At 39.7% G+C, this 11827-nt stretch overlaps 1 protein-coding gene across 4 annotated transcripts in view; it reads left to right on the top strand.

The window, feature by feature from the left end:
* Lmbr1 (limb development membrane protein 1) overlaps nt 1-11399 on the top strand; it is a 120186-nt gene extending 108787 nt beyond the window's left edge. For 3 of the 4 annotated variants that reach the window (XM_051203151.1, XM_051203153.1, XM_051203154.1), the window contains 2 exons: nt 7838-7999; nt 11250-11399. In XM_051203151.1, the coding sequence (XP_051059108.1) occupies nt 7838-7999; nt 11250-11335 (248 nt within the window). In that variant the 3' untranslated portion in view covers nt 11336-11399. The remainder of the gene's footprint in view (nt 1-7837; nt 8000-11249) is intronic. The other variant, XM_051203152.1, reaches the window with a different exon arrangement.
* Nucleotides 11400-11827: the final 428 nt, after the last annotated feature.

Genomic DNA, 11827 nt, shown 5'->3' on the forward strand with positions numbered 1-11827 from the left:
AGTTCAGTATGCCCTTTTCTTTCTCTGCTTTGCTGGGATTCTTATCAAGATGGATGGTAGATTTTGTTAAATGCCTTTTGTGCATCTATTGAGACAACCATACACTTTTTAAAAGTCTTGAAATATGTTGAATTACATTAATTCTCAAATGTTAGTCTGCTGTTTCTTAGGTGATGTATTATCTTTTCTTTTGGGTAAAATATGATGAAAATTGGCTGAGGACTTTTTCTTCGGTGTTTTTGATGACATTGTTCTCCCTTTTTGTTTGAAGCTTCTTTCTGCTTTTGATGTGTATGTAGTGCTTTGTAACCTACAAGTGTTCAGAACACTTGAGTGTTCCTGGATGGTTTTCATAGATTGGTTTCTTCTCCTTCAGTGTTCCATTGCTTACTGATGATACCATCTTGTTTGAAATTTACTTTTCACAGAAGGTTTAGCGATAGTCGAGTGTCTTTTATGGGAAGAGCCCCACTCAGCTTGAACAAGCTTTGTTAATGTCAGCAGCAGTGACAGGTCTGGGGACAGTTCCCTCAGCCACCAGTAGACGTGGAGACTCAGCACTGGCAGGGATGCTTTGTGCTCTCTACCTCTTTTCCCGAGCAGTGTGCTTACACATGTATTGATTTATTGATCCTCTCAGAGCAGCAGCAGCTTTGATTTCTTCACCCCCCATCCCCCCACCCCCGCTTTTACTTTCCAGTTCACTGATTTAGTCCTTTGGAATATATTTTCTGACTTTCTTGCAATTGGAGCTGAGTTCACTGAGTTTTGAAGTCTTTTTCCTTTTCTGATCTGAGTATTGCTGGTTGTAACCCCTTCCCCATTGCAGTCACCCCTGTTTCTACATTACCTCCGGCTGTACCCCATGTTCTAGATGCTACCTCTCTGTGCCACCCCTCTTTTGTGTCCCCTCCTTTATTACCCTTCCATACCTGTCTCTTCCTGTGCCTCTGTACTGCTGGCCCCCAAAACTACATCACCCTAATTTATGTACCCTCAAAATTCATACAGAGCATTTTAATCTTCATTTTGTTAAGAATACTTTTTCTTCGACTCATGGGATATTTTAAGTATGGTATTTTGTTCCCAAACATTTGAGGATGTTTAGGAGATTTGCTTGTTGGTAATTTTTAGTTTAGTTTCTTTGTTGATGTCAATGTCAAGAAATGTACTTTGCGTGTACTTTTAATTTGTTGAGCAGGCTTTACAGCCTGTGTGTAAGGCAGGCGCAGTAGAAAGGAAAGGACATATGCTTCACTGGGGTCTACATTTCCAGGGTCAGGTCCACTAGCTGGCAGGTGCCCTCATGCCTCCTAGATCCTTGGGTTCCCTTGTTTCGACTATGAAAGCACTGGCTAGGATTGTGGACCTCTCTTGAGTACTTCTGTCAGTTTGCTTCACATACTTTAACGTTCTGGTATCAGATGCATAAATGTGGGGCCCCCAGTGAACTAGCCTTTGCAATTATGATAGTGGTAACTCTTTTCTGAAGTCCCCTTTTAGTCATGTTAAAATGCCATTTCTCCTTTCTTATGACACTTTTCCATTCTTATACTTTAAACCTGTGTCTTTATGCTAAATGGCTGTGTAGGCCTGTCTGGATTTGAATAGCTGGAGCATTCATATCAAATTTGATTTCTGGTGTGATCCCATCTGTTACCCATTTCTGTCCGTATCATCTCTCCCTTGTTCCCCTTCCTTTTCATCTGCATTCTTACAGAAAAACTCCTCCTCTGTTGGTCTACTGGCATAAGTCTGAGAAGTTATTTGACTAGTTATGTCAAGGCTTACACAGTATTACAATTTGGTGAATAGGGCATGTTCATGTATATCATGTATATCAGTAGTAAGCTACCTAGATTCCTTTGACTACATAATGTAGAAGGGATACTATTGGATCATATAGAGTTCAAGTTTTAATTTTTTTGAGAAACCTCCATACTAATTTTCATAGTGGCTTGAATAATTTACTAGCAGCGAATAGGTTTCCTTTCCTCACATTTTCACCAGAATTTGTTACTTTTGTTTTTTATTTATTTGTTTGATAAAAGCAGTTCTGGCTGGGGTAAGATGGAATCTTGGTGGCATTTTGATGGATAAAGATGTTAGATTTGTGTGTGTGTGTGTGTGTGTGTTAGCCATTTAAAATTTTTCTTTTGAGAACTGTTCAGTTTATTGAATTATTTGCTCTTTTGATGTTTAAGTTTTTGGGTTTTAAAAATGTTTTCTCTATATTAATCTCCTGTTAGATGTATAGATGTCAAAGATTTTCTCCCTTTCTGTAGGCCTTCACCATTGCTTCTCTAATGATGCAGTCCCATTTGCATCCTCTTGCGTTTGCCCCCTGAGCTGTTGTGGTTCTGCCCAGAAAAACTGTGTATGTATTGTGCAGTAATTTTCTTACCTTTAGTGTAGTAGTTTCAAAGTCATAGGTTACAGGTTTTTAATTTGTTCTTAGTTGACTTTTGTGCAGGGGAGGTAGTATCTAGGTTGGGTTCTTACTAAAGACACCCAGCCTTCCTGGCACCGCTTGTTTAGAAGCTGTTTCTCTCCAGTGCTTTGGTTCTGGAGCCTTCTGTTCTACTTCATTGGCGGATTTTTTTTTTTTAAATTTATTTTATTTTATTTTTTTGCCAGTACCAAGCCAGTACTAGGCTCTTTTTGCTACTATGGCTCTGTGGTAATAATTTAAGACTTTGTGTTACATTTCTTGCAATGCAAGGCTGTTGGTAATAAATTCCATGCTGTTTGGATGTCTTTATTTTTGAAGATATTTTTGGACATAAAATTTTATATTATTTTGTTTCATATTGTCTTAGTTAGGGTTTATTATTGCTGTGAAGAGATACCATGGCCGTGGCACTGCTTATGGAAACATTTAATTGAGGATGGCTTCCTTACATTTTCAGAAATTCAGTCTGGTATGATCATGAAGGGAGCATGTCAGCCTGCAGACAGATGTGGTGCTGGAGTTGAGAGCGCTACATCCTGCAGGCAACAGGAAGTCGACTGACTGTCACACTGAGGGAAGCCCGCCCCCACAGTGACACACTTCCTCTAATAAAGCCACATCTCCTGAGTGCCACTCCCTTTGGGGGGCATTTTCTTTCAAACCTCTATGCATACTTTAAAAATACTTTTCATTTGTTTTCCCCTTTGCATTGCTTTGATAAGAAGTTTTCTCTGATTATTATTCCTATTATTATTATTATTATTATGATTTTCTTGTGGGAGGCTTAGCAGTTTGATTATTTTGTGCTTAGGCAGGAACCTCCTCAGATTTTTTTGGTCTTTGAGTTCATTATGTATATGTATCATCAAATTTGGAATATTTCCAGCTGGCAATCCCTAAGCCAATATTTCTTCAAGGAATTTATCCTTGTTTTTAATGTCATAGAGACTGTGTGTATGTGTGTGTGTACCCTTGTGTATACATTTATGTATGTGGTATATGTGTGGTGTGTGTGCATTTGTGTGTGGGATGTGTGTATACTTATGTAGGTGTTGATGCATATGTGCATGTGAGTATAGGCTAGAGGTCAACCTCAGGTTTCATTCCTCAGGCTCTGTCTATTTGATTTTCCAGACAGGGTTTCTTATAGGCTTTGAGCTCACCTGTGTAAGCTAGTCAAGTTGGCTGGCCAGTAACATCCAGGAATTGACTTCATACTTTCATAGATTCTTGGAATTGAACTCAGGTCCTCATTCTTACATAGCAAGAACTTAACTGGCCAAGCATCTCTGGAACTCATCTCCAGGGACTCTGGACAGTAAGTGCATCATTAGCCACTGGGAGTCAGTTTAGTTCATTGACATTGTGAGTTTCCTTGTTTTGTTTTGTGTTCTTTTGCTGTCTTTGAGTATGCCAGTCTCTGTAGCATCTAGCCATCTCTTAGTTCTATCAAGTATGCTTTTCCAGTTTACATTGTGCTTTTTCTTTATAGGTCAACTTCAGGCTTTTAAAATCTTTTGTGTACTTACTTAGTAAGTTCAATCCTTCCTCTAGCTTGTGAATTATAGAAAAGGTTGTAGCCACAGGTAACAGTCATTTCTGGGTTTCCCGCTCAGTTTTCTGCCTGACTCCACTCTAAGCAGCTCTCTACTCACTAAGCCATCCTCAGGCTCAATGCTGAGTCCTTTCTCCTTGGGGAGTGTGCTGGCCTTGTTTGCTCCTGGAAGGCCTCTTGAGGTAGGCAGCAGCAGCACTCACAGGCCCGCTTTGCTTATTTCTCATTTCTCAGTAGTCACTGTCCTTCATTACTTGATGTCCAGGCTTTTCAAAACCATTGTTTTCAATCTCATACTCAGTTTTTAAGTTTATTATGGTAGACGGGAAAATCTTGTCCCTTTTATTCCCTTTTGGCTAGCACTTGAAGCCTGCAGTCATATTTCTAATTAATTTAACAAAAACATACTTTCACAGTAAGACTGAACAATCTGACTTTCATAGAGGAGTGCTCTGGTATATACAACCCCTAAACAAACAATCAAATAAACAAACGTTTTTAAAAGTGGAGGCTGGCAAGATAGCTCAATGGGTAGAGGCACTTACTGTGGAATCTGACTACCTGAGTTCAATCCCTGGAACCCATACATGGTGAAAGGAGAGAACCGACTTTCACAATCTGTCCTCTGGCTCCCACACATATGCAGCTGCACATACATGCTTACAAACTCACATACATGTAAGATAAAAACATGTTTAAAGATTTTAACGAAATAAAAAATTGAAGACATTAGAAGTTAGTCTTTGATTTTCAATTTTCATCTTCCATTCTAGAGCAGAAACTTAGTTGCTGATACCAATCCTGAAAGCATGGAGGTTTAGAATGATTGCAGATTTTATTGCTTGACTGCTTCTAGGTCATTCTTATTTTAGACACTATCTTAGCTAAATTATGTCAGAAGTAGGGGAGGGAATCTGGAAATATAGTGAGGATGGTATTGAAACTAATCATTATTTGAGTTTAGAGATTAATTTTTAATAAAAATTAGTTAATAAATTTGCTAAGAACATATGTTATTTTGGCACTTTCATATTAAAACCATGGGTGTTTGTGTTAAATACTTGTGTACTAGGCAAGCTTGTGTAATTTACTGATAACATCACTTTCAGGCCCTTTGTATCCCACACTTTACAAATGCTCTGAATGGCCTTGTGCAGTTTCGCCAACATGAACATGCTTGCTCAGAGTAGAAGTTGACTCAGGTGGGCGAAAGAACATGTGTTCTATTGACTTACAATGTGGGTGGGGCAACCTGCTCCTTCTAAAAGACATTGTATTTTGTGCACCAGTTCTTTTAAAAATGTGAATAGAAAAAAGGTTGTTTTTGAAGGAATTACGATACGTTCTCAGTTGAGTCCTTATGGGGGAGGCAATACATTGCTTGTCATGAAGTGTTGTACCTAGGTCACATAACCCTGTGCCTCATTGCTCTCTAATGAAACTTTGTGTGTGTGTGTGTGTGTGTGTGTGTGTGTGTGTGTGTGTTGCTTGTCTTTTAACAGTGATGGGATAGGTGAAGACCTTCAGATATTTGTCCAAAAGTATTTGATAATTTGATACTGTTTTAAAACTCACTGTCTTAATACCATGTTACCTTTGTCCAGAAGAAGAAGTTTGGAAGTATTGTACATATATATAATAAACTTTATCTCTGCATTGTTACTTTTTCTTAAGTGTTGGTGCTTTCAATTTGAAAAAAGACATTTTTATTTTTACTATTTAATTGTTGCTGGGACAAAAGCTGTCTAGCCAGAATTTTAGAGAAATGATAGTTTTTGCTTCTAAGTAGAGCTATTATGCTATCCAGAATAATTTTTGGTTGGTCAGCCGGGTTTTTTCTAAAGTGCATCTGGAACAATAGTGTCTTCAGACCCAAGCCTGTGAACTAGCATTTTTGTTCCTCTTGGGTATCTGTGTATATCTGCCTGAAACACCTGAAAACAAAGCCTTTGAACAAGAGATTGTCCTTTGCCTAGACATCCTATAGGTCTGGACCCTATCTTTCCAGGTGCCAAGTGGGGTCTATTTCTAGGGCTTGTGACATCTCTTCCCACTGTTCTAGGACTTCTGTGCTCGATGTGTCTGATTTGACCTCCAAACTCTGCTCTTCATGGATGTTGCAAAGCTATTTATAGTCCTGTAGACAGCAGAGGCCCAAAGTGGTGTCTGCATACACATACAGGTTTACTAATAAAATATTAGCCATTGTATTTGTATCACTGTTATGACTGTTAAGGTGATTTGCCCATATGGAGTGTCAGTAGTAATATAGTAATGGTTAATCAAGTGCACACATTAAATATATGATACATGTGTTAAATCCACACTAGTCCTCTCCTTTTGCTCTTAGCCATTATAGTAGACATCATCCAGGGCAAACTCAGATTTTCCTTTGGGGGCCTTACAACAAATGCAGAAGTTTGAGTTTGCTTTTCTTATGAGGTGACTATGGCTTTTACTGGACACGTAAGGAGATCTTTGGATCTTGGGATCAATTCAGTTGCCAGTCTTGAGTCTCACTTAGGCCTTAAGGCTTGTGTTGGTAGAACCATAACTGTTTACATAGCTTGGTTTGAAAAGTAAGGTATTTGATTAGGCATCCATTCCTTAAAATAAAGTCCTTTCTTTTAGGCTTAGCATTGAGAGACTGAAGCCAAAGTGGTCATAATCTTAAAGCAATACAGGATAGGCACTGAATGCTTTTCTGGTATCTGGTTTTTAAACTTCTTTTTGTAAGGTATTATCTAATGTCTTCATTAATCTTCATCTATTTTTAAAACACTTTGGCAGTGTCTTTCAAACTCACATGCATTGGTTCCAGGTGGGAGTGACTATGGAGCTATTTTTGAAATGCCCTGTTCTAACGGCACTGTTTGCATAGGGAGAGTTTCTGCTGTCCATAAGCGTCTCTGTGAGGCTTGCAGTAGTGTTTGATGGAAGTGTGTTGGATCAGGGCTGAAAGCCAAACTCAAAAATCAGTTGATGATGTGAATTGAGTCAAAGGTATTTTTGAAATCACCCATAAAATCCTTAAATGGCCCGTAGCATATGCAGTACATAACTGTGTTTGTATAGTTCTATAGGAAGTATCTATTGCTTCTTGTAACTCTTTGTTATAGGTCCATATAACACTATGTAGTCCTTAGTGTCTTCCTCAAGACTGCCATGGCCTTTTTCTCATTCCACTTACCCATCTGATGGGTAGAATTTATTTACCTATCCATGGTTAGAAAAATCCTACTATTCATGCAATCTTTCTGGTAAGTTTTGGACCTGGCACATATACTTATTTAAATATTCTTTTACTTAAAAAGACTTTAAATGTGTATGTGGGTGAATTTGGTAACTTAAATCCATGTGCGATACAATCCTTACTTCATAAATTGGTAGCATTAAATTCTGCTAATGGCATATTGTAAGGAAATGGTCCTATTCATTCACTTATGTGACGAGCATTAAGAATGTGTAAGATATTGGAATTGGGGTTGCAGGAGTGTAATAGACATCGTTCCTATGTAACTAGTGGGAAGGAGGGGCTATAGTGAATGGCACGTGAGCTTTCTTGTTAATGCAGGCATAAATAGGTGATAGGCACTCATGCTGCCGCTTTGCTGTACATCACTTGCAACGACTGGCACAGACATGAAAGTTGGGGCTGGCTTGGGTTGCCCTGCCAGGAAACAGTCATGTGATTTATGGCAGAGCCTTCCCAGAGCATCCCACAAACATCTGAGAAAGTTTGGGGACTCTGACCTGATTTCAATTGTATTTTGCTACAGATATGAATGCACCTCATTTTATTAAGGGTTCTTTTATTTATTTATTAACAGGAATTACTAGATTCGATCTACTTGGAGACTTTGGAAGATTTAATTGGCTGGGAAATTTCTATATTGTATTATCCTACAATTTACTCTTTGCCATTGTGACAACATTGTGTTTGGTCAGAAAATTCACATCAGCTGTACGAGAAGAACTTTTCAAGGCCCTAGGTAATCTTGAGGTTTATGAACATTTCTTTCTACTAATCATGACTTTGACATTTGTGTCTTTATTTAGTTTGTAAGTATGCATGGCTGTCAGTTTGCATTCTTGACTCATGTTGGTTGTGATTAGCTTGGAAGCATGTCATTGTACTGTGGGGCCTCATCTGTAAGGTGTGGGTAGGAACTGTGGTGGTTCTTGTGGGGCCTTAGTACATTGCCTAGGGCCCCTGAGAACTTGGGAATGGCAACCATCCCTTTGTTCTTATCACAATCATGGTGAGAATGACTTGGTGTTGAAGGTTTACTTTCTGGTAATGATGCCTTTTACTGTTGTTTGATTGAAGACCCCCCCTTTTTTTTGAAGGGGCCTTGGATTTTCTAAGTACAAACAACCTATAATTCTCTTCACTAAGCTGGATAACTCTGGAAAACAATTTAGCATTCTTGGTACTGACAGGACAGGAGGTTTGCTGTCATGTGCTATGTCCTGTGTATTATGGTGGCATCAAAGTCTGCTCTGAGTGATGTATGTTTGCTGTGTTTATTTCTACACTCATGCTGAATATGATCCAAGGTTTGTGCTTTAGGATGAGGAGCACTCTGGAAGCTTCCCAGGCTTGTAGCGTCTACCTCCATAGCAGCAAAGAAAGGTGGTAGGAAATTTCTTGTAGGAAATACAGGGAACCTTGGCATTAACTCATCTGCCTGATACCACTTGAATGCTTATGCTCCATGTAGGCTGTGGTTTTTATATTTTAAAAGGCAGCATATTTATAGACTCATTAAGGCCCAATTTCAGAAAACTGAAGTAGCATCAATAAGGCATTTCATAGCACCAACCTTTATGGCCTTGAAGTTTGAAAGGATGACCTTAAAAAAACAAAACAAAACACCAGGTTACTGTTCCATGTGTATTTTATTTGTAACATGCACTGTGAGGGGACAGCTGATTGAAATATTTCCCTAAAATGAAAATTTATGAACTTTAGTGCCTGGGTTTCATAGTACTGACCACATTAAAAACAGCCAGATGCCTAGGAGTCAAGAAACCCTTCATCACATGTCTAGTTGAAACTTCATTTGTAGCTAGGACCTCAGATAAATTCCCACTTGGCTACAACTGAGATGGCCATAGTGTATCAGTGCTGGTGTCTCACTGTGGAGAGTCTGCTAAGGTAGTCAACCTGCCAGAGGCCACGCCCTCTGTGTCATGTCAGCAATCTGACCTTAAGACACAGTGGAGTTTTCAAGAGTTGTGTAAAACTCCCAAGAGATTTGCTTGTTTTCTTTTCCAAATGTTTTCTGTTATCCTTTTGTATATTCTTTGGAGGCAATCCTTTTGTATAGGAAAGATCCTCTTTAAATAATAGGTTCAAATGGCCCATGATGTTACATCTGACTTCATTAACACATTCCTAACAGGTATTTTCAGAGAACATCTGCTGCACAGTATCCGTGGTAGTGACCAAAGGACTGTTTCTGGGGAGGCCTACAGATGACAATATTGCAGTTTTATCAGAATGCATGTCCTGTGTCACACCTGGATTTAAGAAGTGAAACCTAGCCAGGTGGTGATGCACACCTTTTATCCCAGCACTCTGGAGGCAAAGGCAGGCAAACCTCTTTGAGTCCTAGGCCAGCCTGGTCTATAGATCGAGAGAAGCCAGGGCTATGCAGAGAAACCCTGTCTTGAAAAACTAAATTAAGGAAAAAAGAAGAAAGAGAAGGAGGAGGAGGAGGGGGAGAAGAAGAAGAGGAAGAGGAGGAAGAGGAAGAAGAAGAAGGAGAAGGAGGAGGAGGAGGAGGAGGAGGAAAGTAGTGGTAGTGAACCTTCTTAAGTCTTTTATTAAGAGAGTAGTTCTAGGATCAGGAGTGCGGCTCAGTGGTAGAATGCTTGCCAAACAAGTATAAGGTCCTGACTTTGAAATTCAGCATTGTACACATTCCCCACACAGAGACAGTATGATTCCAAGTAAGCCCCTCAGTGCCCCACACCTTCCCCTTACCCTTTTTCTGACAAGTTTTTTCAGTGCTTGTCTTAATTTTCAGAGGTTCTCTGATTACTCAGTGGTTTGGCCATTTCTGGTATTAAACTATTTTATAATGATTTATTTTTTTCTTTTAATTCAGTTATAGGCTCAAGCTTAAATTTTCTTTCATTAAGTTACGTAAGTACTGGGGCTGTATTGGCTTAGGAGTTATATAAAACTTTCCATTGAGAAAATCACTGGGAATTTAGAATGAATGGCCACCCCACCCCCAACTTAATTTTTGAGGCATTTAAAAATCTGAGCAGCATGGGTGCTATTCTAGTCTTTCCTGTGGATGCATTGCTTGTGGACTCTTACATGTTATAGTTTTCACTTTTGCTGAAGTCCTTGAAGATTTAGTATGATCTAAACTCTGACTTTTCTGTGTGGATGCACTGTGAGAAATTGCTGTGTGAGAAAATGGAAATTAATGCCCTTGAAAATGTAGTGATGGTTGTTTATCCTATAAAGTACCTTTGAGTGTTTGTATATTTATTCCTTTGTAATTTTTTTCACACTATTGATAGTTGTTTTTTTGCATTGCTTTAAAAGAATTACATGCTTAATATTTTGAGGTATTCTTCCCACACTTTGCGAATATGTGTTTGAAAACAAAAGAGTCATTTATCTATATCAGTGTACTTTGGGGTTAGGACAAGTTTGCTTTCTGGAAAGAGGCTGGGAGGGGGAGGGGCAGAAGAGGCAGTGCAGAGGTGAACTGTGCTTTGAAGCCTCTGGCCTGTGGAGAATTATGCTTTGGGGGCCCCTGCAGAGAGCCACACTGAAGGGCTGGGGAGATGACCCAGTCAGTAACCTATTTGTTACACAAGTACCTCAGTTTGATCCCCAGGACATATCCTCACCTGCTTGGTGTGTTCCAGGTTTAGTGGGAGACCCTGCTTCATAAATAGGGTGGATGGCACTTGAGATGACATCCAAGATTGTTCTCTGGCTTCTATCTGTAGGCACAATCACATGAGCACATACACTCAAAAAAAAAAAGTTGGACCCCACTGTGTTGAGAAGAGCCATATCCCACCTGTTACCCAGTCCTGGAAAAAGAGGTGTGACTTCTACAGAGCTGCCTCCAGCTTCCATTTCCAGACAGCTTTAGGAAGCATTATCACAACCTCCACAGGAAAGCTGTGCTGCTGCTGAGCAGGTCATGTCTGGTCATCTGGTCCCTTAGTTGCCCCTTTCTCATCCTTATCCTGTTTTTCCTGCAGGACTTCACAAACTTCACCTGATGGATACCTCAAGGGATTCAGAAACTTCGAAGCCTTCTGCAAATGGGCATCAGAAAGCACTGTGAGATCCGATTGCTCAGTAGCATTCTGCAGCCAAGTTCTGACAACTCCTGATTCCTGACATTCCGACAGACACCCATCAGCTTGTGGTGGGGTCTGGGCCCACCTGTCAGTGCCGCCTTCTCATCAGCACTGAGAACTTGGCATTGTAATCAGTTTCTCATAGGAATTTTCTGATTGACTCTAGAGCTTTTGGTTAAACCCTGAGTCTTAGGGACTGAGGAAAAGTTGTATGTCTACAGCAGGGACCCATCTGGATGAAGATGTGTCATGAGACAGACTCGGACTTTCTTATGCTTTGCTTTATGCCCTGAGAAGTTTGCCTGAAAGTTGCCTGGTACTTCTGGACTAGTAGCAAACTAAAATTTTTATTCCCTTAAAAAACCAAAAGCAAGAGTTTCTGATTCATATTACAGAATCTTCATTAGACTTGAAGCCAATGGAAAAATACTAGACTCTTTCCAAGCCTGAGCCTTGGTGGGCAGCCCCAGGACTGT

This window comes from Phodopus roborovskii, unplaced genomic scaffold (assembly GCF_943737965.1).
Source record: "Phodopus roborovskii unplaced genomic scaffold, PHOROB, whole genome shotgun sequence".
Classification (NCBI taxonomy): Eukaryota; Metazoa; Chordata; class Mammalia; order Rodentia; family Cricetidae; genus Phodopus; species Phodopus roborovskii.